At 39.8% G+C, this 26,007-nt stretch overlaps 1 protein-coding gene across 1 annotated transcript in view; it reads right to left on the bottom strand.

Annotated features, from left to right (window-relative positions):
• ELP3 (elongator acetyltransferase complex subunit 3) overlaps window positions 1-26,007 on the bottom strand; it is a 109,529-nt gene that overhangs the window by 61,910 nt on the left and 21,612 nt on the right. The window contains exons 7-8 of the mRNA XM_082637065.1: window positions 24,255-24,409; window positions 2,049-2,210 (exon numbers count right to left, since the gene is read on the bottom strand). Of these exons, the coding sequence (XP_082493191.1) occupies window positions 2,049-2,210; window positions 24,255-24,409 (317 nt within the window). The remainder of the gene's footprint in view (window positions 1-2,048; window positions 2,211-24,254; window positions 24,410-26,007) is intronic.

Here is a 26,007-nt window from a genome sequence, read left to right as displayed (position 1 = left end):
TTTCAGTCACTGCAGAATGTTCTGCTGGACAGCCCCGCTCTAAAACAAACCTTCAACCAGTTGTCCCACAAGTATCTAAAACTTAGTTTATCCAAAATGAAACTCATCTTCCCTCCAAGCCTCTCTATTTCCCATTCTCTCTTACCCTCATTCCCACTCAGTCACCGAACACTGCTTTTCAGGACATCATTTCCTGCTTAAATTACCACAGCAGCCCCTGAACTGACCTTGCTTCTAGCTTGGTCTTCTTAGTCCACCCTCACACTGTGATCCTCAGGACTTCCCTGCTGGTCCAGTGGTAAAGAATCCGCCTTCCAATGCAGGAGGACGCGGGTGCAATCCCTGGTCAGGGAACTGAGATCCCACATGTCGCAGGGCAGCTGGGCCCGTGCGCCTCAACTAGAGCCCGCATGCCTCAAACTACAGAGCCCATGCACCCTGGAGCCCACGCCACAACTAGAGAAGAGAAAACCCGCACGCCACAAATAGAGAGGAGCCCGTGCACCACAACGAGGAGCCCGCGTGCTGCAACTGAGACCCGACGCAGCCAAAAATAAATAAATAAAATAAAAAACGAATCTTTTAAAATAAATAAATAAATAAAATAAAATGCAGATATGCCTTGATCACAAGTTAGCTTGCAGCCTGGCCTTGGATTAAAGCCCAAACTTGCTGGGCTGACTTCTAAGGCGCCCCATGGTCTGGCCACCCTGCTGACCCTTTCAGCCTCACCTCTTACCACGCTCCTACCTCACGCTCCACACTCCCATCAAATGAAACCACTCCAATTTCCTGAAATGTGCCATGTATTCCTATCCTCAGGAGCTTGCTCGTACTCTGCCTGAAAAAATCTTCCTCTTCCCCACCTGACTAACTCAGACTCTTCCTGTAAGTCTCAGCTTCGATGTCACTTTCTTCAAAAAGCTTCCCTGACCTCCAGAGACTCTTTCCACCCCCAAGGTACCCCTCTGGCGTAGCCTTGGTTACTGCAGCAGCCCTACCAGCGTTCCCGGTTCAAGCCTTCCCCGACAAGAACGCATCCTATGCAGGCTGATCTTTCGCAAGCTTGATATCCATCTGACTCTTCCTGTGTGCAAAATATTTAATAGACCTCTATTACCTAAAGAGAAGCATCTGCCCTCCTTAGCCTGGCACTCTTCCTGGTTGTTGCTAAGATGCTGACCCATGTGTTTCCCTAGTTTCCCTTTACTTCCTTCTCCGAGCACAACCCTCTGCCATGTCTATCCAAATCCTATTAAAGTGAAGCAGCCTTTAAGGTCCAACTCAACACACACTTACTCCCTGAAGCCTGCCTTTATCTCTGGACGGAAGAGAACTTCATGTGGCTCTATCAACCCTTATTTCTTTCCTTCCTTAGACTCCCAAATTTCTCTAAGTTTATACCCATCACCTCACCAGCCTTTCTTTCACTACCCTACCAGCTGGCATTTGCTTCACCAAAACTAATCTCTTAAATCTCACACTAGTTTCCTTCTTTTTTTTTTTTCTTTTTTTTTTTCTGTATGTGGGCCTCTCACTGTTGTGGCCTCTCCCGTTGCGGAGCACAGGCTCTGGATGCGCAGGCTCAGCGGCCATGGCTCACGGGCCCAGCCGCTCCGCGGCATGTGGGATCTTCCCAGACCGGGGCACGAACCCGTGTCCCCTGCATCGACAGGCGGACTCTCAACGACTGCGCCACCAGGGAAGCCCTAGTTTCCTTCTTGTTCAAACCCTTTTCTTTGTTCCTATTCTCCTTGGCCTTCTCTCGTGCTTTAAACTACTAACCTTGAGCCCTGCCCTCTGCTTTCCATATGGGAAAGGCTATTTATCACAAGAATTGGAAGAGAGATGAGCATGTTTACAGACTACTGGAAAAAAGCCAGTAAAGAAAGACTGAAAATCAGGGAAGGAGGAGATGGAATTAAGAGCACAGACAGAAGAATGAATAGGAGGAACACCTAGACCTCTCCCTGTCAGATGGGTAGTAACACAGATCCAATCGGTGGGGGAAAAGGAAGCCTAGTGCAAGATCATCTGCACCGTCTTACCGGTTGGTATCTCTGGCCACATCCTCATAGACACTCTGCACCCCTATCTCCAGCCTTGTGCAGCCATACGTCAACATATCACTTAAATGCCGCTTCATGCAATAATCTGGTCTGGTCTCAATAGTAATTCCGATGCACTTTGTGAGGCTTCTCTCAGAATACCTGTAGAGTAAAATCGAAAAGTAAACAACTTGCCAAAGCTTTAGGACATTTGCTCTCATTTAAAGGATGTCTTCCTCTTGTCCTCCCGGCTCTAACCCAGTGGTTAAGAGCGTGGGCTCAGACTTCCCTGATGGCTCAGTGGTTAAGAATCTGCCTGCCAATGCAGGGGACGCGGGTTCGAACCCTGGTCCGGGAAGATCCCCCGTGCCGCAGAGCAACTAAGTCCATGCGTCTCAACTACTGAGCCAGTGCTCTAGAGCCCGCGAGCCATAACTACTGAGCCTGTGTGCCGCAACTACTGAAGCCCGTGTGCCTAGAGCCCGTGCTCTGCAACAAGAGAAGCCACTGCGATAAGAAGCCTGCACACCGCAACGAAGAGTAGCCCCTGCTCACAGCAACTAGAAAAAGCCCACGCGCAGCAAAGAAGACCCAATTCAGCCAAAAATAAATAAAATAAATAAATAAATAAAAACAGTTAAAAAAAAAAAAAAAAGAGCGTGGGCTCTGGAGCCAGATTATCTGAGTTCAAATCCTGGCTCTGCTATTTCCTAACTATGCAAACAGGAAAGTTATTAACCTCCCTGTGCTTCGGTTTCATTATCTGCAAAATGAGGATAATAGTAGCTATACCTCATGGGACTGACGTGACTGAGCCGGCACAAAGTAATGCTATCATCACCATCATCATTATTATTCTCCTCAGTGTGCTGCAGCCGTCATCTCCTTGAAAGCAGGGATGTCAACTGTGAGAACCCTAATTTTCCATTCCTAGCAACAATTTTTCATGGAAGTGAAAACCATCTGCATTATTTATTTCCCACTCTATATTTTAGAGTTATGTTAAATAAAAGAAAAGAGGGGGGAGGGGAGGGTATGCATAGTGATCATAGGAATAATTCAGATGAAATGTCTTCTATACCCGTAAGTCTTTTTGTCAAGCCTATTGATCTTAGCAACAACTTACAAAATTAGGAATCATTTCTCTCCTTCACTAAAACCAGATATCAGAGTAGTGAGTACCACTCTAAATTTATTTATTTATTTATTTATTTATTTATTTATTTTATTTATTTATTTTGGCTGCGTTGGGTCTTCGTTGCTGCGTGCAGGCTTTCTCTGGTTGTGGCGAGCAGGGGCTGCTCTTCGTTGCAATGTGCAGGCTTCTCACTAAGGTGGCTTCTCCTGTTGTGGAGCATGGGCTCCTGGTGCATGGGCCTCACTAGTTGTGGCTCACAGGCTCTAGAGCGCAGGCTCAGTAGTTGTGGCACACGGGCTTAGCTCCTCTGCGGCATGTGGGATCTTCCCAGCCCAGGACTTGAACCCATGCCCCCTGCATTGGCAGGCGGATTCTCAAACCACTGCGCCACCAGGGAAGCCCATGAGTACCACTTTAGATTTAAGCTAGAATCTAGAAGAGGAAAATGACTTGCTAAGTGGTCTGCTGATGTGATGGAACAGGAACCATTACCTAGAGGCCACTGCAGCCAAGCACTGCACTATATACTCCACACGCATTGAATGCTCCCATTAGCTCTATGAAGTATGTCTTATTATCCCCATTTTACAGATAAAGAAACTGAAGTTCCTAAAGTGATTAAATACTTTGTCCAAGGGTACAGAGCTCATAAAATCCAAGTCAGGATTTGAAGGTAGGTCTGTCTGACTTCAAAAATCCTGCTCTGTGTTTCACTCTATCACATGGCTTGGACAGTTCAGCATGGGGCATCAGATCTGTCCTCTCTTCAACTTCTCCTAGAACGAAATAATTCTTCTCAGTGTACCCTTCTACAACTTTCTCAATTCTTCGGGCAGGGTGAGGGAAGCCTTTTTCTGCCACTTAATTTCGTCTTTCCAAAGAAGTTCATAGCTTTTTTTCTTGAAAAATAAAAATCATAAAATTTCCATAGTTTTGTAACTACTGTTCTCCTTTAAGTTCATTCATTACTGACAATTCATAATTGTCAATAAAACTGACTTATCTAATTTAATAATAATTATTAAGAAGGTTACGAATCACTGAACTGAAGGACTGATTCTGAAGTCTTTCACTCTAGACGTTCAAAGTGTTTACACTATTACCCTATTCCTAAGGTTTTATATAGCATTACCAGAGGCAGCAAGAACCAAAGGTAAACAACTAGTCTATAGTTACTAAACGATGAATCATAAGACAAAAAAGGGCACAGATCTTATCAAATCTTGCCTCTGACAGCTAGCTTCTCTGAGACAATCACATCAGAAAGTCTCATGCCTCTCAAACAGGTGGGTCCCAAGGCATGCAGAATACATGTAACTCACCTTCTTTGAATACCAATTATTGTGTTTGGAGAAAACCATTGTTTTAAAATATTAAGGGACTTTCCTCGTGGTCCAGTGGTTAGGAACCTGCCTTCCAGTTCAAGGGACGTGGGTTTGATCCTTGGTTGGGGGAACTAAGATCCCACATGCTGCGGGGCAACTAAGCCCGTGCACCACAACTACTGAGCCTGCGCTCTAGAGCCCGCGAGCCACAACTACTGAGCCTGCGCGCTCTGGAGCCTGTGCCCCCACAACTAGAGGGAAGCCTGTGTGCCACAACAAAAAGGATCCTGTGTGCCGCAACGAGGATCTTGCATGCTGCAGCCAAGACCTGACGCAGCCAAATAAAATAAATAAATATTAAAAAAAAAAAAACAAAACACTAATGTATTATGGAGAAAGCATATTGCATGACAGCTGAAAAAACCAAAAAGTGGAAAACTCTTAAGTTTTGAGTATATTTAACGAAGTAAGTGAGAACATTTTACAATCAGGCATTCCAAAATTGTATCATAAAACCTCTCCATTAATTGATATTTTTATAAAACCCACAGTATTTCCTGGGACTTCCCTGGTGGTCCAGTGGTTAAGACTCCATGTTCCCAATGCTGGGGGCAGGGGTTCAATCCCTGGTCAGGGAACAAAGATCCTATGTGCCACAAGGCGCAGCCAATCAATCAATCAATCAATAAGTAAGTAAACACAAACAAACAAAACAAAACAAAAAAACAACCCACAGTATTTCCTAAAAGGATGCCATTAAGTTATCAGCAAAGTTGGCAGCACAACAGTACCCTGCATTACTACAACTAGAGGACAGGCAACTGCACAGATGGGAATTCGTCAAGAGGAAAGCTAATCTCTATTGCACAGATCATCAAAGGCCCAAGCAAGACTGATAGAGAAAGCTGCTGTGAGGATGATAAGGTCTCTTCATAAGTAGTTAGAATGTAGTACAGGACACAGAGGCAAACCTTATTCTCAAACAATAATTTAACTCCATTTCAAAAGTGTCTTTCCTCTTGGGGAAAATGTCATTACCTTTTGCAGGAGCAGAAATGGAGGAACAAAAAATAACTCAAGTTTTTAAAAGCCAATATTTTCTATTTACCACTATCTTTCTTTCAGAATTGTATTTTCATCTGAAAAGCAATTAAGCAGAAATACCTATCAAATTTAAGCAAAAACAATGGAGTATTTTCTAAAGAACAGAATATAAGGTCATCTTATACAGTATAAGGTCATTTTTTAAAGGATTTTTGTTAATGCTATATTTAGTTCTACATATCACTAATTCTTGCCTCTTCATTAAAGAGAGATGTAAAGATATCAATATGATTGGTTTTTTGAAATATTGCAAATATGTTCATAAGGGCTGCCAACTAATCTAAGCAAAATATCTGAGCTGGCATTTTATGGCCTGCTATAACCCACCACACTGTTTAGACAGCCATCCAACAGTGTGGCTCTCCTTTACTACCGAGTTCAATTACCATACCATTGGGGAGCGGGGAGAGGCAGACTTGTTAAATTCTTGGGCGTTTAGGAAAGGTACCAAATTTTCCAACCCTGATCATGAGCTTCTAAGAGACAAAGTCAGGACTTGTACCCGGGTCTTCTGATTCCAATTCCACTTCTCTTTTTGTGGCATTAGAGGGTCATTTGAAATAAGCCTAAATGCCACCACTGTGGGGCTATGCTGAATCCTACACTTTTCTGTATGCCATAGGAGTGGCACCAACTATAAAAGATGCTAATGTTCTCTGTGAAGCATAACTTAAGCCCATAACTTATGCTGACAGCATTTATTTTTTTAACTGGGGTGTTGGTGCTGGGAGGGGGTAGGAGGTGGGACAATAACCTGGGAACATAAAAGCAAATAAAAACCAAACGCTACCCAGACTTCAAAACAAAGCTCAAATACGTTTCTCCTGCCATGACATCTTCCCAGCGCCTCTCAGTAATTCTGCGCTCTCATTCCTAAAGTACCTTGCCCATACTCTGCAGTTTGTCTTGTTATTTGTGGCTGTGTCTGTCTATCCACCTAGACAGGAAGCTCCTGGAAGGCAGTAGGCTCGTATACATGTAGAGGTAAGGGCTTGAGCACTAAAAACTCTCCTTCAATATGAAAATTACAAATATGAAGAATGAGTAAATGAATGAGGCATAACCGAAAACATAGGAGGTCCCTCTCTACTCCCATAGCAGCCTCTAGCTAATTCTACTGGTTACCTTTCCTCTTGCGAAGAGTTAACCCTAAAAGTTGCTGAACACTAGGCCAGGTAATCCACAGAAAGTAAAGATACAGTAGTTCAGTAGTTCTTGTCCCAGAGATGCTCAACAGTCTAGCTGTAGGGATAAGACACACAGCTAAAACCAAGAACCACTTAAGAACACAGAGCCAGAAGTGGCAGACAGATAACTGGATAGGAATGATTTCTTGGAAAGCATGCTTCTATTTCTGGAAGGAAGCAAGTGACCTGTAAAAGTGACATCTATTGTTATTACTTACTGTCCCTTCACACTAAGGTCCCAACCCGGGGGACACTGAAGAAAGACGATGTGAAGGTCTCTTTATTATCTTCTGTAAACGGTTTCTGATTCACTCCAAGAAGGCTGTGGCATCAAAGAACACTTCTGATTACTATTAATCTCCTGAAGTCCTCTCTAAAACCTGTCATTCATTAAGTTGGATGTGTCTTACTTTAGATTTCCTGTGTGAAATCTCACTAGAGGTCTAAACCCAAATTTCTGAGAGGTTTATGGACCCTTTCCTACCTGGACATCCCTCTACCTCAAACTCAACCTGCTCAAACCAAATCACAACGTAAATATTTGTGATATGTAGATGAAATATTGATTTTCATTAATCATAATGTACAAATTCTCTTTTGCATCTGCAGTCTCAAAATGAGTAAGTAGAATTTATAAACCTCTTTGGACAGCCAAAGATTTTTTTGACTTGCCAAATAACATCTGGGGTTATTGGTGTAATTCCTCAGTAGTACCAAAGAACACATGCTTTTTTGGTGCGGGGGCAGGGTGGTGCAGGGGCTATTATCATATCTGGAAAATATCTCAACAAAATTTTATGTTCTGTATAATGCTGTGCTAGTGATATTCCAAACTTAAGAACGACTGAGTTGAATGTTTGAGAATTTAAAAATAACTATCTTTTCCCTTTTGAGATGGTGGTCAAGTTTGCTTCCTGGATATTGGCAGTTATGTCAAGAGGGTCTATAACATAAGGTTCTGCCCAACACAAACTGAGGAAACAGACAGGAACAGAAGTTCAATTTTTAAATGAGTACAACCTATGAAAAAATCACCTGGTAACATAGCTTAGAGACACTAATCAGGGACCTTTGGTCCCTTATCATGCTAGTTTAAACCCAAACCCATAACGGTTTGGGTTTTGATTCTTTCAGTAGCTGACAAGAATGCTACCATTTTATACTCCTAATCACACAGCTGAAGAACCAACAGCAATGTACTATTAACAGAAAAACACAATCATGGTTCTTACACATTCGTTTAATATTGTATTCACAGTCAAATTTAAGGGCTATACACATCAATGCACTACAGAAAAGTTGTCGTTGTCAGAAAGTGACTGCTAGATGAAAAATAACCTTCAAGCACATCTTTTAGATAAAAATTCCCATTCCAGTAGAAATCTTCAAAGTATACAACGTCACAGAAAGAAGGAACTTTAGAAATAATATAGTCCTGCCTCCTCATTAATAATGTAAGATAACAACAGAAATAAGTCTGGAACCTAATTCTTAATGCACAGTTCCTCCCACTGCACTCATTTAACAATGCTTTTTAAGTACAGTAAGTCCCCTACCTACAAACGAGTTCCATTCCGAGAGCACATTCGTAAGTCCAAAAAAATTAGCCTAGGTACCCCACTTTTACAGATAATGCCAGACACGTGAACTAACTTACGTGACTGGACATGCAAACGCATGTTCACATCTTTGAAAGTTCACAACTTGAAGGTTCGTATGTAGGGGACTTAACTATACCTTCTCTCCTCACGGAATTGTGTTAGATATGACAGACCCTCTCTCTTAAGAAGACATTCCCTATTAAAGGATATAGAAAAAATGCATCGCACAGAATTAGACAATAATGGTATTCAGTAAAACCATTACTCTTGGCTACTGAAAACCAAAGTGAGGGAGTGACTAAATTGGTAGATGCAAATATTAATGGTATCTAATGTTAACAGATTAAACATTCCAATTAAAAGGCAGACATTGTCAAAATGGATAAAAGAAACAAGACCCAACTACTGTAGACTTCCATAAAACTGCCAACTAGACTGTTAAAAGAAACACAGTTTCAATACAGAGACACATATGGGTGGAAAGTAAATGGATGGAAAAAGATACTACATAGGGAAAACAGTTATGTAAAAGCTGTAATGTCTAATTTAACATCAATAAAAGGAAACTTCAAGACCAGAAATAAAGGACATTTCATAATGATAAAAAGGTAACTTCATATTGATAAAAAGTTCATACACCAGGAAAACATATCAATCATAAATGTGCATACTCCTCAGAGCAGACCTTCAAAATAAATGAAGTAAAAACTAATATAACTAAAGGGAGAAATAGATAATTCTTCATAGTTGGATATTTTAATCTCTCTTTCTCTCTTAGCAACTGATAGAACCATATAGAAAAAAAACAAAACAAACCAACCCCAAGACAAGGACCACCTGAACAACACTATCTACCACTTTGACTGAACTGATATTTATAGAACATTACATCCAAAAACTGCAGAATACACATTCTATCAAATATACATAGTTTGTTCACCAAGACAGACCATATATGCTGAGCCACAAAATAAGCCTCAATAAAAAAACTTTAAGAAACTGAAATTGTATAGAATAGACCCTCTCTGACCAATATGGAATTAAATTCGAAATCAATGACATTAAGAAATCAAGAAAAACTCCAAGTTTTTGGAAATTTAGAAATTAAACAATCCATTTGTATATAATCCATGGGTCAAAATACAAACAATTAGGAAACATTGTGAACTGAATAATAATTAAAATACAACATATTAAAATTTGTGGGATTCAGCCAAAGCAGTGCTTAGGGGAAAACTTTAAAGCTTTAAATACTTATTAGAAAAGAAGAAAGGTCTATACTGATAAGTTTCTATACCTTACTTAAGCACAGAAAGAGCAAAGGAAATCCAAAGCAAGTAGAAGATGATAATAAAAATAAAAGCAGAAATATATTAAGTAAAGGACATAAACAAAACTAAAAGTTAATTCTTTACAAAGAACAACAAAATTGATAAACCTTAACTAGACTAATAAAGAAAAAAAGAGAGAACACAGGTAATCAATATCAGGATTGAAGGAGGGAAGATCACTAACATCCTACAGAAATTAAAGACAAAATAAGGGAACATTATGAACAACTTAATACCAAAAAGTTTGACAATTTGGATAAAACAAATTCCTTGAAAAATATAATTTACCAAAATGGACACAGAAGAAACAGAATATTTGAATATCCCTTTATCTATTAAAGGAATTGAATTAATCATCTAAGACCCTCCCATAAAGAAACTCCAGTCTTGGATACTTTTACTGTTGAGTTCTAGCAAATACTTACAGAAGAAGTAATATTCATCTTACATGAACTCTTTCAGAAAATAGAGGAGGAAACACTTCATAAGTTGTTTTATAGGGCCGGCATAACACTAAAACCAAAATCTGACCAAGAAGTTACATAAAAGGAAATCACAAACCGCCATCCCTCATGGACAAAATCCTTTACAAAGTATTAGAAAGGTGAATACAGTGATATATAAAAAGAAAAATACATTTTGACCAAATAGGGTTTATCTTAGGAGTGCAAGGTTAGTTTAACATTAAAAGATCAATCAAAGTGCTATATATTATCAGAATAAAGGAGGAAAATCATATGATCATTTAAATACAGAAAAATCATTAGACAAATGAGTTAATGATAAAAACTCTTAGCAAAATTCTTCAATCTGATAAAGGTATCTACAAAAAAACCTCACAAGTAACACTGTACTTAACACTGCAATATTAAATGTTTTCCCTGAATTACTGGGAATAAGACAGACAGACTCACTCTCACCACTTCTATTTAACACTGTACAGAATGTCCTAGCTGTTGCAATATGGCAAGAAAAAGAAAAGCATGCAAATCCAAAAGGAAAAATTAAAACTCACTGTATTTGCAGATTATATGATTGTTTTTGAAGAAAATCCCAGCAAATTTACAAAAACAACTTTTAGAACTAAGTAGTGAATTTATAGTAAGGTCATATGATATAAAGTTAATATACAAAAATCAACCATGTATCTAGATACTAGCTGCAAACAATGTGAAAATAAAATTTTTAAAAATTTCATTTAATATAGCATCAACAAAATACTTTGGAATAAATTTAACAAAAAGCTTACAAAATATCCAAACTGAAGATTGCTAAGAGAAATTAAAAAACACTTAAGGAAACCAGGAGATAGACTATGTTCATAAACTGGAAAACAATATGTTAAATGGTAATTTTCTCAAAATTCTTCTATAGTTTAAACACAATCCCAATCCTATCACACTTTTTATTTTTATTTACTTATATTTTTAACATCTTTATTGGAGTATAATTGCTTTACAATGCTGTGTTAGTTTCTGCTGTATAACAAAGTGAAATTAGTTATACGTATACTTACATCCCCATATCCCCTCCCTCTTGCGCCTCCCTCCCACCCCCCCCCATTCCACCCTGCTACGTGGTCACAAAGCACCGAGCTGATCTCCCTGTGCTATGCAGCTGCTTCCTGCTAGCTATCTATTTTACATTTGGTAGGGTATATATGTCATTGCTACTCTTTCACTTCATCCCAGCTTACCCTTCCCCCTCCCTGTGTCCTCCAGTTCATTCTCTACGTCTGCGTCTTTATTCCTGTCCTACCCCTAGGTTCATCAGAACCTTTTTTTTTTTAGATTCCACATATATGTTAGAATACAACATCTGTTTTTCTCTGACTTACTTCACACTGTATGACACACGCTATGTTCATCCACCTCACTACAAATAACTCAATTTCATTTCTTTTTTGGCTGAGTAATATTCCATTGTATATACGTGCCACATCTTCATCCATTCATCTGTCGATGGACACTTAGGTTGCTTCCATATCCTGGCTATTGTAAATAGAGCTGCAGTGAACATTTTGGTACATGTCTCTTTTTGAATTAAGGTTTTCTCAGGGTATATGCCCAGTAGTGGGACTGTTGGGGCATATGGTAGTTCTATTCTTAGGTTTTTAAGGAACCTCCATACTGTTCTCCATAGCAGCTGTAACAATTTACATTCCCACCAACAGTGCAAGAGGGTTCCCTTTTCTCCACACCCTCTCCAGCATTTATTGTTTGTAGACTTTTTGATAATGGCCATTCTGACTGGTGTGAGATGATATCTCATTGTAGTTTTGATTTGCATTTCTCTAATGATTAGTGACGTTGAGCATCCTTTCATGTGTTTGTTGGCAATTTGTATATCTTTTTTGGAGAAATGTCTATTTAGGTCTTCTGCTCATTTTTGGATTGGGCTGCTTGTTTTTTGGATATTGAGCTGCATGAGCTGCTTGGATATTTTGGAGATTAACCCTTTGTCAGTTGCTTCGTTTCTAAATATTTTCTCCCATTCTGAGGGTTGTCTTTTCGTCTTGTTTATGATTTCCTTTGCTGTGCAAAAGCTTTTAAGTTTCATTAGGTCCCATTTGTTTATTTTTGTTTTTATTTCCATTTCTCTAGGAGGTGGGTCAAAAAGGATCTTGCTGTGACTTATGTCATAGAGTGTTCTGCCTATGTTTTCCTCTAAGAGTTTGATAGTGTCTGGCCTTATATTTAGGTCTTTAATCCATTTTTTTTTTTTTTTTTTGCAGTACATGGGCCTCTCACTGTTGTGGCCTCTCCTGTTGCGGAGCAAAGGCTCCGGAGGCGCAGGCTTAGCAGCCATGGCTCACGGGCCTAACTGCTCCGCAGCATGTGGGATTTTCCCAGACCGGGGCACGAACCCGTGTCCCCTGCATCAGCAGGCGGACTCTCAACCACTGCGCCACTAGGGAAGCCCTTTAATCCATTTTGAGTTTATTTTTGTGTATGGCGTTAGGAAGTATTCTAATTTCATTCTTTTACATGTATGTAGCTGTCCAGTTTTCCCAGCACCACTTATTGAACAGGCTGTCTCTTCTCCATTGTATATCCTTGCCTCCTTTGTCAAAGATACGGTGACCATACATGCGTGGGTTTATCTCTGGGCTTTCTATCCTGTTCCATGGATCTATATTTCTGTTTTTGTGCCAGTACCATACTTTTTTTTTTTAAACATCTTTATTGGAGTATAATTGCTTTACAGTGTTGTGTTAGTTTCTGCTGTATAACAAAGTGAATCAGCTATATGTATACAAATATCCCCATATCCCCTCCCTCTTGCATCTCCCTCTCACCCATACTGTCTTGATTACTGTAGCCTTGTAGTATAGTCTGAAGTCAGGGAGCCTGATTCCTCCAGCTCTGTTTTTCTTTCTCAAGATTACTTTTGCTGTTCGGGGTCTCTTGTGTTTCCATACAAATTGTAAAATTTTTTGTTCTAGTTCTGTGCAAAATGCCATTGGTAGCTTGACAGGGATTGCACTGAATCTGTAGATTGCTTTGGGTAGTACAGTCATTTTCACAATGTTGATTCTTCCAATCCAGGAACATGGTATATCTCTCCATCTATCTGTATCATCTTTAATTTCTTTCATCAGTGTCTTATAGTTTTCTGCAAACAGGTGTTTTGTCTCCTTAGGTGGGTTTATTCCTAGGTATTTTATTCATTTTGTTGCAATGGTAAATGGGACTGTTTCTTTAATTTCTCCTACAGATTTTTCATCGTTAGTGTATAGGAATGCAAGAGATTTCTGTGCATTAATTTTGTATCCTGCTACTTTACCAAATTCACTGATTAGCTCTAGTAGTTTTCTGGTAGCATCTTTAGGATTCTCTATGTATAGTATCTTGTCATCTGTAAACAGTGACAGTTTTAAATCTTCTTTTCCAATTTGGATTCCTTTGATTTCTTTTTCTTCTCTGATTGCTGGGGCTAAAACTTCCAAAACTATGTTGAACAATAGCGGTGATAGTGGGCAACCTTGTCTCGTTCCTGATCTTAGATGAAATGGTTTCAGTTTTTCACCATTGCGAACTATGTTGGCTGTGGGTCTGTCATATATGGCCTTTATTATGTTGAGGTAGTTTCCCTCTATGCCCACTTTCTGGAGAGTGTTTATCATAAATTGGTGTTGAATTCTGTCGAAAGCTTTTTCTGCATCTATTGAGATGATCATATGGTTTTTATCCTTCAGTTTGTTAATATGGCTATCACACTTTTTAATAGAAACTGACAAGCATAAACTTTATATAGAAAGGCAAAGGACCAAAAATATCCAAAGCAATCTTAAAAAACAATGACAGAGTTAGAAGACTTATACTACTTAAAGGTATACTATAAAACTACAGTAATCAGGACTGTGGTACTGGCATTAAGACAAAAACACATCAATGGAACAGAAGAGAGTACAGTCCCAAATTTATATAGCCAATTGATTTTTTAAAAAATTAATTTATTTTATTTTATTTATTTTTGGCTGCACGGGGTCTTTGTTGCTGCGCGTGGGTTTTCTCTAGTTGCAGCGAGCGGGGACTACTCTTCGTTGCGGTGCGCTGGCCTCTCATTGCGGTGGCTTCTCTCGTTGCAGAGCATGGGCTCTAGGCACATGGGCTTCAGTAGTTGTGGCTTGCGAGCTCTAGAGTGCAGGCTCAGTACTTGTGGTGCATGGGCTTAGTTGCTCCGTGGCATGTGGGATCTTCTGGGACCAGGGCTCGAACCCACGTCTCTGCATTGGCAGGCAGATTCTTAACTGCTGCGCCAACAGGGAAGCCCTAACCAACTGATTTTTGACGAAGGTGCCAATACAATCTATATAGGAAAGGGAAGTTTTAAAACAAGTAATGTTGAAACAATTAGGTATGTATATGGAAAAAAAACCCTTGACTCCTACCTCACACTATACATAAAATATTAAATCAAGATGGATCATAAGCCTACTATGAAAGGTAAGCATAAAGGCTAAAACAATAACTAGAAGAAACACAGGAAAGTATCTTTTTGCCTTGTGAGTAGGCAAAGGTTTGTTAGAGATAATACAAAAAGCAGTAATTATGAAAGAAAAAAATTGCAAGTTAGACTTTACCAAGACAAAATACTCTGCTCAAATATATTAACATCATGAACAGTCAAGCCAGACTAGGTTTTCGTATTTGTAAAATATAGATCTAACAAAGGACTAGAATCCAGGATATATAATAGCCCAATAAAAAATGGGCAAAAGATTTTAACACACACTTCACAAAGGAAATATATATAGAAAGCATAAGCACGTAATAAAGTGCTCAACATCATTAGTCATCAGAAAAATGCAAATTAAAACCACAATTAAACCCACAACACACCCACTAGAATGGCTAAACTTACAAAGACTGACAACACCTTATGCTGGTGAGGATGTGGAACAAATGAACACTCATACATTACTCGTAGGAGTAAAAATGGTACAACCACTTTGGGAAAATGTCTGGCAGTTTTAAAACTAAACATATGATGTAGCAATTCCACTTCTAGTTATTACCCAAGAGAAATAAATACATATATTCACAAAAAGACTTATATAAGTATGTTCACTGAAGTTTTATCATAATAGCTACAACCTGGAAACAGCCCAGCTATCCATCAATAGAATGGATAAACAAACTGTGCTCTATGCATACAACGGAATCCTACCCAGCACTAAAAAGGTAATGGCTACTGAAATACCCAACATGGATGAATCTCTAAATATAACGCTCGGTGAAAGACGCCTTACACAAAAGAGCATATGCTATACGGTTCCATTCATATGACGTTTTAGAACAGGCAAAACTAATCTATGAAAGGGAAAAAATGAGAAGACTGGCTGCTTCTGGGAGGTGCAGGTGAGGATTTACTGGGAGGAAACAGGAGGAAACTTTCTGGGACGATGGTAATGTTCTACATCTTAGTATGCTTTTGTTGCACAGGTATATGCATTTGTTAGAACTCATCAAAGAGTACCCATAAGACCTGTGCATTTCACAGTATGTAAATTTACTTGAGAAGAAAATATTACAAACAGTGAAGTAGCTAATGATGTGCAAATGCACGTATTTGGGGAGAAGTGTACTGAAGTCTGCAGCCTGCTTTGAAATGTGTTAAAAAAAGAAAAAGAAGGATTGACAGGTGGATAGAAGAATGGCTAGTTGGATAAGTATGTGATAAAGCAAACACTGTAGAATCTGGGTGACAGGTATGTGATGTTCACTGGAAAATTCTTTCAATTTTTGTTTGTTTCAAATAAAATGTTGGAAGAAAAACAACTAATATCACCTCTTCTTATGATGACTAAGATTGTATCCTAGGTTGGACTGCCAATGTTGAGGATCCTGGTCACCATCTATGAAAATCTGATTACCAAGGGAGGAAGTAAAAGTGATCAACAATATGAAGTGAGGGGCGGGGATGGGGAGGGTATTAGAGCCAAAGTCCAGACATGCAAGAGGTTCTGAGGCCTGTCAGAAATAAGGCCAGGGCAGCAAGGCAGGAGACGGCCACTTTCAGGCCTTCTTAGGTTGCTTTGCTTTTTTCATTCCTCTGCAAGTCTATGAAATTATCTTCTGGGCCTGGGACCCAGCATTACCTAGCACTCTAGTTTTTCCAAGACACAGAAGGACATAGTTGGAGGATTTAAAGTCATTGATGGAGGGGGAAAAAAAGAGGAAGGAACAGAATTGAACTAAAAACTCCACAGGGAGAAGGTATGACTCACCTACTTCTTGGTGGGTAACTACCCTTTTAAATTGCATCTTGTGAAAACAGCCAAGGAGCGTTAAAAATTGAATGCAAAACCGCTTCTGGGCAAGGCTGATTAAAAAGGAATAAAACCATTTTAAAAGGTTGTTTTGAGATATTTGGCAACATTTGCATTCTGGTGAACGGGTGACTCAGATCCCACTGCCGGTCCTTTTCACCTCCAGAGCTATGATTTTTAGAGGATGATAGTCACCAGTAATTGATGATCTCTGGAGATCACTGCAGTCTCAGTCTAGCTGATAGTAATGCATGATTATCACTTTGCTTAATTTAATGAGCCTTCACAGAAATCACACCTGCTTTGTCCTTGACCTCTCTGTTCACTCAGCTTTCCAATGTTTCCATCTGCAAGGATATAACATACTGCTTGTTACTAACCTGCCATAAATAACAACCAAGTTCACCTTGTTAGGGTTTTTCCTTACCCTAACTCTTAATCTTTTAAGAAAAAAGCAAAACTTTAACCAGATGACACACACGATAGCAAAGCAGAGACACACTCGAGCTGATGGTAGAACTTGACACTAACTCGAACAAAGACTTTTAACCTTAAACACGGTTGACTCATCTGTCACAATATGTAACTTTTAACTTAATTTAAAATTAATCTTTAAAAAAAAAACCCACCTAGGGACTTCCCTGATGGCGCAGTGGTTAAGAACCCACCTGCCAATGCAGGGGACACAGGTTTGAGCCCTGGTCCGGGAAGATCCACCTGCCGCAAAGCAACTAAGCCCGTGTGTTACAACTACTGAGCCTGCGCTCTAGAGCCCATGAGCCACAACTACTGAGTCCACGTGCCACAACTACTGAAGCCCGCACACCTAGAGCCCTTGCTCTGCAGCGAGAAAAGCCACCGCAATGAGAAGCCCGCGTACCGCAACAAAGAGCAGCTCCCGCTCGCCGCAGCTAGAGAAAGCCCGCGTGCAGCAACGAAGACCCAACGCAGCCAAAAATAAATAAATAAAATAAATAAACGTATTAAAAACAACAACAACAAAAAAACACACCCCACCTATGCCAAGCTTGTCACAGTCAGTATTACATCTGTATAGTTGTACTTGTATCAACTACTAGTAAAATAAACATGAAATTCATCACCTTACCCCTGAGAGAGGTGGGTCACGCTGGGTAACCCAAACGGTTTTCGTGAATACCCTCTGGGCAAGGGAACGTAGAGCACAGTAAGGAGAATATCTCATCCAAAACTTTTGAAGAAAACGGTATGTTCAAAACACAGTATCTCTGGGCTGCTCTACAGTTTGCAAAGATGTCAACATTTGAAAATAGTTTTCTACGTCTCTATAATACAAACCAGACAACTGTTTCTTCAAATTATACAAAGCTTCCCTGAAAAACAAATACCAACTCTATTATAGGGAATTGGCAGTAAAAGTTTACCTCAACAAAGCAAACAAGATACCACAAACTGGCCGTTTCCAGATAATCTCATCAAAGTACAGAGACCAGGGGTAAAAAGCAAAACATGTCGAATGTGGGTTGGAAGGATTCAGTGTAGCATTTATGGATGGTTTCATGGCTCCCAGATTGTACTTTTATTACTTCCCGAGAGCCATTCATGATATGTGTTGCAACGAAGGCTCAAATCCCATAAAAATTTTTATCCGAAAGTAAAGTGTTTGTTGCCCCCTTGAGGTAAACTCAAGAACAGAAACAAAACGGCTATGCCTAGTCCATTAGAGAAAGAGGCTTGCTTCTCCAAAGGGCTTTTTCTACACACATACCGTAATTGCAAGTTATAATAAAACTCTATTTTCACCTGGGAAAAAAAAAGGCAATTTACAAACACCACTAGACACTGCACCATTTCTGCAAAAATAAAGATAAAACCTCACACAGTGAATATAGCAAACATTTTTTTTTTTTTTTTTTTTTTTTTTGCGGTACGCGGGCCTCTCACTGTTCTGGCCTCTCCCGTTGCGGAGCACAGGCTCCGGACGTGCAGGCTCAGCGGCCATGGCTCACGGGCCTAGCCGCTCCGCGGTATGTGGGATCCTCCCGGACCGGGGCACGAACCCGCGTCCCCTGCATCAGCAGGCGAACTCTCAGCCACTGTGCCACCAGGGAAGCCCCTAGCAAACATTTTAAAGTTTCAGTTGATGAGATGTCAGACTAACTGCATCCTAAAAATTCATTACGCAGACCTTCGGCTGGCCTAGCTCACATGACCCAGGGGACCCAAACTGTAGACTGAAAAGCTCTGCAGCAAACTTTCATGGGGGTGGGGAAGGGCGGGACAAGTCCAAGATATTTATGGCTCAAATCCACATAATGTGCAAGGTCTGCAACATGAGAACAGCTGCACTGAGGGAAAAAATATATATAATACATAAGCATGGGTAGAAACATATGATGGTCTGAATAGATTACCCTGTGAGGGAATTCTTAGAGTTCAATGGATTTTAGTCAGTAATCCTCTGACGTACTTCTGCCGTCCTAATATCATGGGGCTCTGAACTAATTAAGGTGGTTTTTCTTCCTCCAGTTGCATTTTATTCTAAGCTATCATCTGATTTTCAGTATTATTAGGAAGAATGCGATGGATTTACATCATTACTCCTCTAAAGATTGAAAGACTTCAGCGTTTTACTCAGCGTGACTCATATTCATGAATGATCAAGGTTTCTGAATGAGCAGTAAAATATGGTCCCATCTCATCCTGCTACTAAAGGCCCTGCCGGATGGAGAGATCACCTGGGCCAGCTGTTGCTCGAAGTCCAGATTCATGGACACAGAATTAACCTGTCACATCCTCTACTGGCAGTCACACAAAGTAGCTGCTCACACGTGCTGTCCCAGCTGCTGAACTCTCTACCCAGGCCCCTCAAACTACCCTTGAGATTTATTTAAACTTATGAAAAAGTCTCTCTACTCTTTTCATCTTTACCAACCCAAAGGAGAGCAAAAGAAGTTAAGGGGCTAGGAGAAGTAGGGAGAGCACAAAAAGACGGCCCTGTCCCCAATTCCAAGAGGAAGCCCTACCTAGGTCAGTAGCTGTCAATATCTGACCAACAGATGGATCATTCAAAATTCATTCACAAGTTTGCTTGTCCAAAAACTGTTTTAATTACAGGGTAATAAAAGTTTCCTCACTTGTAAAACAGGGATAAGTTAAATACTTAAAGACTTCTTAAAAGAAGTGAATAAGTGAATGCTTATCACAATGCTCAGCACACTGTACACTGTATACGTCCTCCTTTACCCCCACGTCTCATGTCCCTTTCTCCTCAGTGCTAACTATCGCCTATGATGATCATCATTCTATGCATTTATACTCACAGGCACGTACACAAAAATGCTGGGCTCACGCTGTAGGAATGGCCCGAAAGATTACGTTTTCATGTAGCATACCTTGGAAATCTGAAACTCTCCCATAAGGTGACCTTGTCCATTTGCATGGCTATAAATACCATCTATGAGCTGATAATCCCCAATTTTATATCGCCAGCCCAGACATCTCTTATAGAGCCTATGGACATCCCCACCTGAATGTATTCTAGGCATTTCCAACTTAATGCAGCCAAAGTAAAACTCTTGATTTTCTCCCACAAGCCTGTTCTTCCCTCTGTCTTTTCCATCTCAGTGTGCGACACAACTCTCGATCATTTTCTACAACCAAAACCTGGGTGTCATCCTTGATTCGTTCCTCTTTCTTACCGCGGACCTGATCCAAAGTCTGTCAGTTTCCACACAAAAATACAGCGAATCCATCTATTTATTCTTCTCTGTCATTACTGCCACCACCCTCATCTGAGCTGGGGTGGATACAACACTCTTCCACCCGGCTTCCCACGTCCACTCTTGCACCCACTAGCCACACAATAACCAGAATGAGTTTCTTACAAACCCGAACATGTCAGTCTCCTGCTTGAAACCATTCACCTACTTCCTACTGCTGATTCGAAAGTTCTTAAGTCCTCAAAAGCATGTATAATCAGGCCCACACCTAACTTTTCAATCTCCCTTCATGACATATGCCCCCCTTTTCACTGGAATCTAGATACCCTGGGCTCCTCTCTGTTCCTGGAACACCTCAGTTCTTCCTCATTTCAGTGCCTCTTCTTTTTTTCTGCGCTTGGCCTGACTCCCTGCTTATACTTCAGATCTCAGCTTAAATGTCACCACTTCGTGTGCAGAATCAGCCCAGGTATTCTCCATCACAGCCGTCTGTATCCATCACAGCACTTACTGTCTGTTATTTGTTGAACCAGTAGAATGTAAGCACCATGAGGGCAAGGACAACATCCATCTTGTTCACCATGTTGTTTCCAGTGCCCAAGGCAGTGCATGGCCCCTAGTGGGCCTTCAATTAATGTTCAGTAAATAAAAGAGAATAGTACACAGTAACTTAGCCAGGTGTTCCTGAAATTTCTGAAAATAAAAACTATTCTAAGACTTTCACTTCTTAAATCATTGAACTATATATGAAACCTTAGTATTCTTCTCGCTAAAAATGGAGATATGAGATATCAAAAGAAAGCATAATTGTCTTGTCAACTAGAATTTGAAATAAATGATCCCATCCATAAACAAATTATTTAATAGTTATTAAACAGTAATTAAAACAATAGTTATTAAATAATAGTCACTTGTTTTTATATGGCTGAGTAATATTCCATTGTATATATGTGCCACATCGTCTTTATCCATTCATATGTCAATGGACACTTAGGTTGCTTCCGTGTCCTGGCTATTGTAAACAGAGCTGCAATGAACATTGTGATACACGACTCATTTTGAATTATGGTTTTCTCAGGGTATATGCCCAGTAGTGGGACTGCTGGGTCATATGGTAGTTCTATTTCTAGTTTTTTTTTTTTTTCTCCCCCTGGTACGTGGGCCTATCACCGTTGTGGCCTCTCCTGTTGCTGAGCACAGGCTCCGGACACGCAGGCTCAGCGGCCATGGCTCATGGGCCCAGCCGCTCTGTGGCATATGGGATCCTCCCGGACTGGGGCACAAACCCATGTCCCCTGCATCGGCAGGTGGACTCTCAACCACTGCATCACCAGGGAAGCCCTCTATTTCTAGTTTTTTAAGGAACCTCCATACTGTTCTCCACAGTGGCTGTGTCATTTTACATTCCCACCAACAGTGCAAGAGGGTTCTCTTTTCTCCACACCCTCTCCAGCATTTATTGTTTCTAGTTTTGATGATGGCCATTCTAACCAGTGTGAGGTGATACCTCATTGTAGTTTTGATTTGCATTTCTCTAATGATTAGTGATGTTGAGCATCCTTTCATGTGTTTGTTGGCAGTCTGTGTATCTTTTTTGGAGAAATGTCTATTTAGGTCTTCTGCCCATTTTTGGATTGGGTTGCTTGTTTTTTTGATATTGAGCTGCATGAGCTGCTTATATATTTTGGAAATGAATCCTTTGTCAGTTGCTTCATTTGCAATTATTTTCTTCCATCCTGAGGGTGGTCTTTTCGCCTTGCTTATGGTTTCCTTTGCTGTGCAAAAGCTTTTAAGTTTCATTAGGTCCCATTTGTTTATTTTTGTTTTTATTTCCATTTCTCTAGGAGGTGGCTCAAAAAGGATCCTGCTGTGATTTATGTCAAAGTGTTCTCTATGTTTTCCTCTAAGAATTTTATAGTGTCTGGCCTTACATTTAGATCTTTAATCCATTTTATTTTTGTGTATGGTGTTAGGAAGTGTTCTAATTTCATTCTTTTACATGTAACTGTCCAATTTTCCCAGCACCACTTACTGAACAGGCTGTCTTTTCTCCATTGTATATTCTTGCCACCTTTATCAAAGATAAGGTGACCATATGTGCGTGGGTTTATCTCTGGGCTTTCTATCCTGTTCCACTGATCTATATTTCTGTTTTTGTGCCAGTAGCATACTGTCTTGATTACTGTAGCTTTGTAGTACAGCCTGAAGTCAGGTAGCCTGATTCCTCCAGCTCTGTTTTTCTTTCTCAAGATTGCTTTGGCTATTCGGGGTCTTTTGTGTTTCCATACAAATTGCAAAACTTTTTGTTCTTGTTCTGTGAAAAATGCCTTTGGTAGCTTGACAGGGATTGCACTGAATCTGTAGATTGCTTTGGGTAGTATAGTCATTTTCACAATGTTGATTCTTCCAATCCAAGAACACGGTATATCTCTCCATCTGTTTGTATCGTCTTTAATTTCTTTCATCAGTGTCTTATAGTCTTCTGCATACAGGTGTTTTGTCTCCTTAGGAAGGTTTATTCCTAGATATTTTATTCTTTATGTTGCAATGGTAAATGGGAGTGTTTTCTTATTTGTAGTAAGTTGGATGGGCCTAGAGTCTGTCACACAGAGTGAAGTAAGTCAGAAAGAGAAAAACAAATACCTTATGCTAACACATATATATGGAATCATAAAAAAATAGTTGGTTCTGATGAACCTAGGGGCAGGATAGGAATAAAGACGCAGACGTAGAGGATGGACTTGAGGACCCAGGGAGGGGGAAGTTGGCAAGCTGGGACGAAGTGAGAGTAACACTGATATATATACACTATCAAATGTAAAATAGATAGCTAGTAGGAAGCAGCTGCATCACGCAGGGAGATCAGCTCCGTGTTTTGTGACCACCTAGAGGGGTGGGATAGGGAGGGTGAGAGGAAGGCACAAGAGGGAGGGGATACGGGGATATATGTATACGTAAAGCTGATTCACTTAGTTATACAGCAGAAACTAACACAACATTGTTAAACATTATACCCAATAAATATATTTTTTTTTAAAGTCACTTGTTTTGTTGATTATATAGCAGTTAAATGTCTCAGATTAAGAGTACGCCCAGTGCTCTTTTTGGGTCGGCTCACCTAGTCCAATCAAAGCTACCCCTGCAGTTTAGACCAGCCTAAGGCTGAAAAGATCTGCACAGTGGTTTTTTTGGGTTTTTTTTTAAGTAAATTTATTTACTTATTTTATTTATTTATTTTTGGCTGCATTGGGTCTTTGTTGCTGCACATGGGCTTTCTCTAGTTGCGGTGAGCAGGGCCTACTCTTTGTTGTGGTGCGGGGGCTTCTCACTGCGGTGGCTTCCCTTGTTGTGGAGCATGGGCTCTAGGCACGTGGGCTTCAGTAGTTGTGGCACACAGGCTCCGCAGTTGTGGCTCGCGGGCTCTAGAGTGCAGGCTCAGTAGTTGTGGCACATGGGCTAGGTTGCTGCATGGCATGTGGGATCTTCCTGGACCAGGGCTCGAACCCGTGTCCCCTGCATTGGCAGGTGGATTCTTAACCACTGCACCACCAGGGAAATCCCTTGGTTTTGGGGTTTTTTTGTTGTTGTTCTTTTTCTTTTTTTTTAGTTTCTTTTTATTCTTTCACATAGTGATTTTGTGAAAATACTAATAACCAATGGACCATACTCACTTTTTAAAAACATAATCCTTTTTCCCACAAAACAGAAGCAACTACAAGGACTAGGACTGCATGGGATGACAGATGTTAACTAAACTTACTGTGGTCATCATTTCATGACATATGTGACATCAAATCATTATGCTGCACACCCTAACTTATACAGTGCTCTATGCCCATTGTATCTCAAGAAAATTGGGAAAAAATGTATTTAACCTTACAACCCATGAAAGGTATGCAAATAAAAAGAATGACATTCTCTCCCCTCCCTCCCCAAAAGAACCAGGAATATAGACATAGAGCAAAAAGAATTCTCACAGACTGCTGCTAGAAGGATAAACTGACAACCAGCGTTGGTGAATATGATAAAATAAGGATTTCTTACTTGACTGCCTCGTAAATATTGTTGGAGGTATGTCCTGATAAAGCATCGTGTAAATTTCGAATAAAATAATCTCTGTATTCTTCTGGAAGGGCCATAAATGTTCCACCCATCACAATAAATTCCACTTTATCCACACTGTGACCAAGTTGTTTTAACTGAAAGACATAAATTCATCAGCATTAGAAAGATATAGTCAAGTACCCTAAGAGGGTGATGGCAAATTTCTAATTTTACTTTGCAGTATTCTCATCAGTATAGTTTAAAAATGAGAAGCAAACATGTTAAACAAATTCTATGGACTAAAAAAAACAGATTCCAGGGTCTGAAAAGGAAATTACTGCTCAAATAAGGAGGACGAGAATTAAAAATAATAAACAAGAAGTCTGATGTCAACTTAGAGTTAAGTGAAAATTTAATAATGCAAAGAATATAAATTAGAGAGCAGCAAAGCAAATAACACAATATGTAATAGAATAAACAAATATTTATTGATTACATATTTTATGCCAGACTTTGTGGTCAGCATTGGGGACGAAGAAGACTATATGCAACATAATCAGGACTTGATGCAAGTGAAAGAAAGAGAATACTAGATTAGAAAGAAACATTAAGAAAGCAGTTTTAAATTAAAAGTTTTGAATTAATTATGAAGTTTCTGGGTACAGGTAGCACCTTAAACCTGGTTTCAGGGGTGGGGGAAGGACAATAAAAGTCTGAAATATGACATCTCTTCTATTTGGGAAGAGAATGGTATAGATCTTTCAGTTTTTCAACTACAATAAGGCAAGATTCTAATTTTTAGAAACAGGTATTTAAATTTCTTGCCATATCTTAGGCCTGAGAAAAACTAGGTCAAGTAGACTACAAATTATGAACTCTAATGTACTATGTAAAGAGGATGTCCACACTTAATATGAGCAAACAGTTACTTTGTTTTATATTTGTTTCTGAAAATGGCAAATAACTTATACATACATACATCCTTATACATATGTAAATCCTTACAGATACATAAGCTATGGGCATGCATGTGCATACACATGCAAATGTGTATCTGTAAGTACATGTACATAGCTATCAACACTAAAAGAATACTCTATAACTATGGTTGTTTACCAGGAATACACAACAAAATCTTCCTGGTAGCTTTTTCAAAATATCTTGCCTGGACCCTAAACCAGACTTAATCAGAACTTCAGCAGTGAAATCTGGCATGTGTTTTGGAAAAGTTACTCAGGTGATTCTAATGCATTTACAGTTAGGAAAAGAATCAATACTCTCTGGTAGTTTCTAAAATCTTTCAAAACCCATGCTCCTTTTTGGTAAATATAAACATTTCGAACTCTACTGAAATACTTCAAATGAGTTAAATATCATGGCTAAGGGAATTCCCTGGTGGTCCAGCCAGTGGTTAGGGCTCCGTACTTCTACTGCAAGGGGCATGGGTTCCCCCCCCAAAAAAAATTATGGCTAAAAAAGAAATTGAAGCAATGGCCAGTTTAGGAACTATGTAGGCTCCCTGCAGGTGGGGTCCTCTCCTACAGCTGACGATCCTGATCCATATATGCTTGGGTGACAATGATGTGAAAATTAGAAGTGGCTGGTATCCACTTGTAATAACAGTTAAGCACAGAAGCGACTTACTGACTATGGTATGTGCTACTTGCCATTTGAGATTTTCTAGTTGTCTTACTAGATGTAACTATAAAAACTATGGACAGTGCTTGCATTGCTTGAAATTGGACAAGTTTAA

Source organism: Mesoplodon mirus, assembly GCF_964341445.2.
Source record: "Mesoplodon mirus genome assembly, chromosome: 1".
Classification (NCBI taxonomy): domain Eukaryota; kingdom Metazoa; phylum Chordata; class Mammalia; order Artiodactyla; family Ziphiidae; genus Mesoplodon; species Mesoplodon mirus.
The sequence above is the reverse complement of the archived record's forward strand: the minus strand, read 5'-3'. Positions and strand labels throughout refer to the sequence as shown.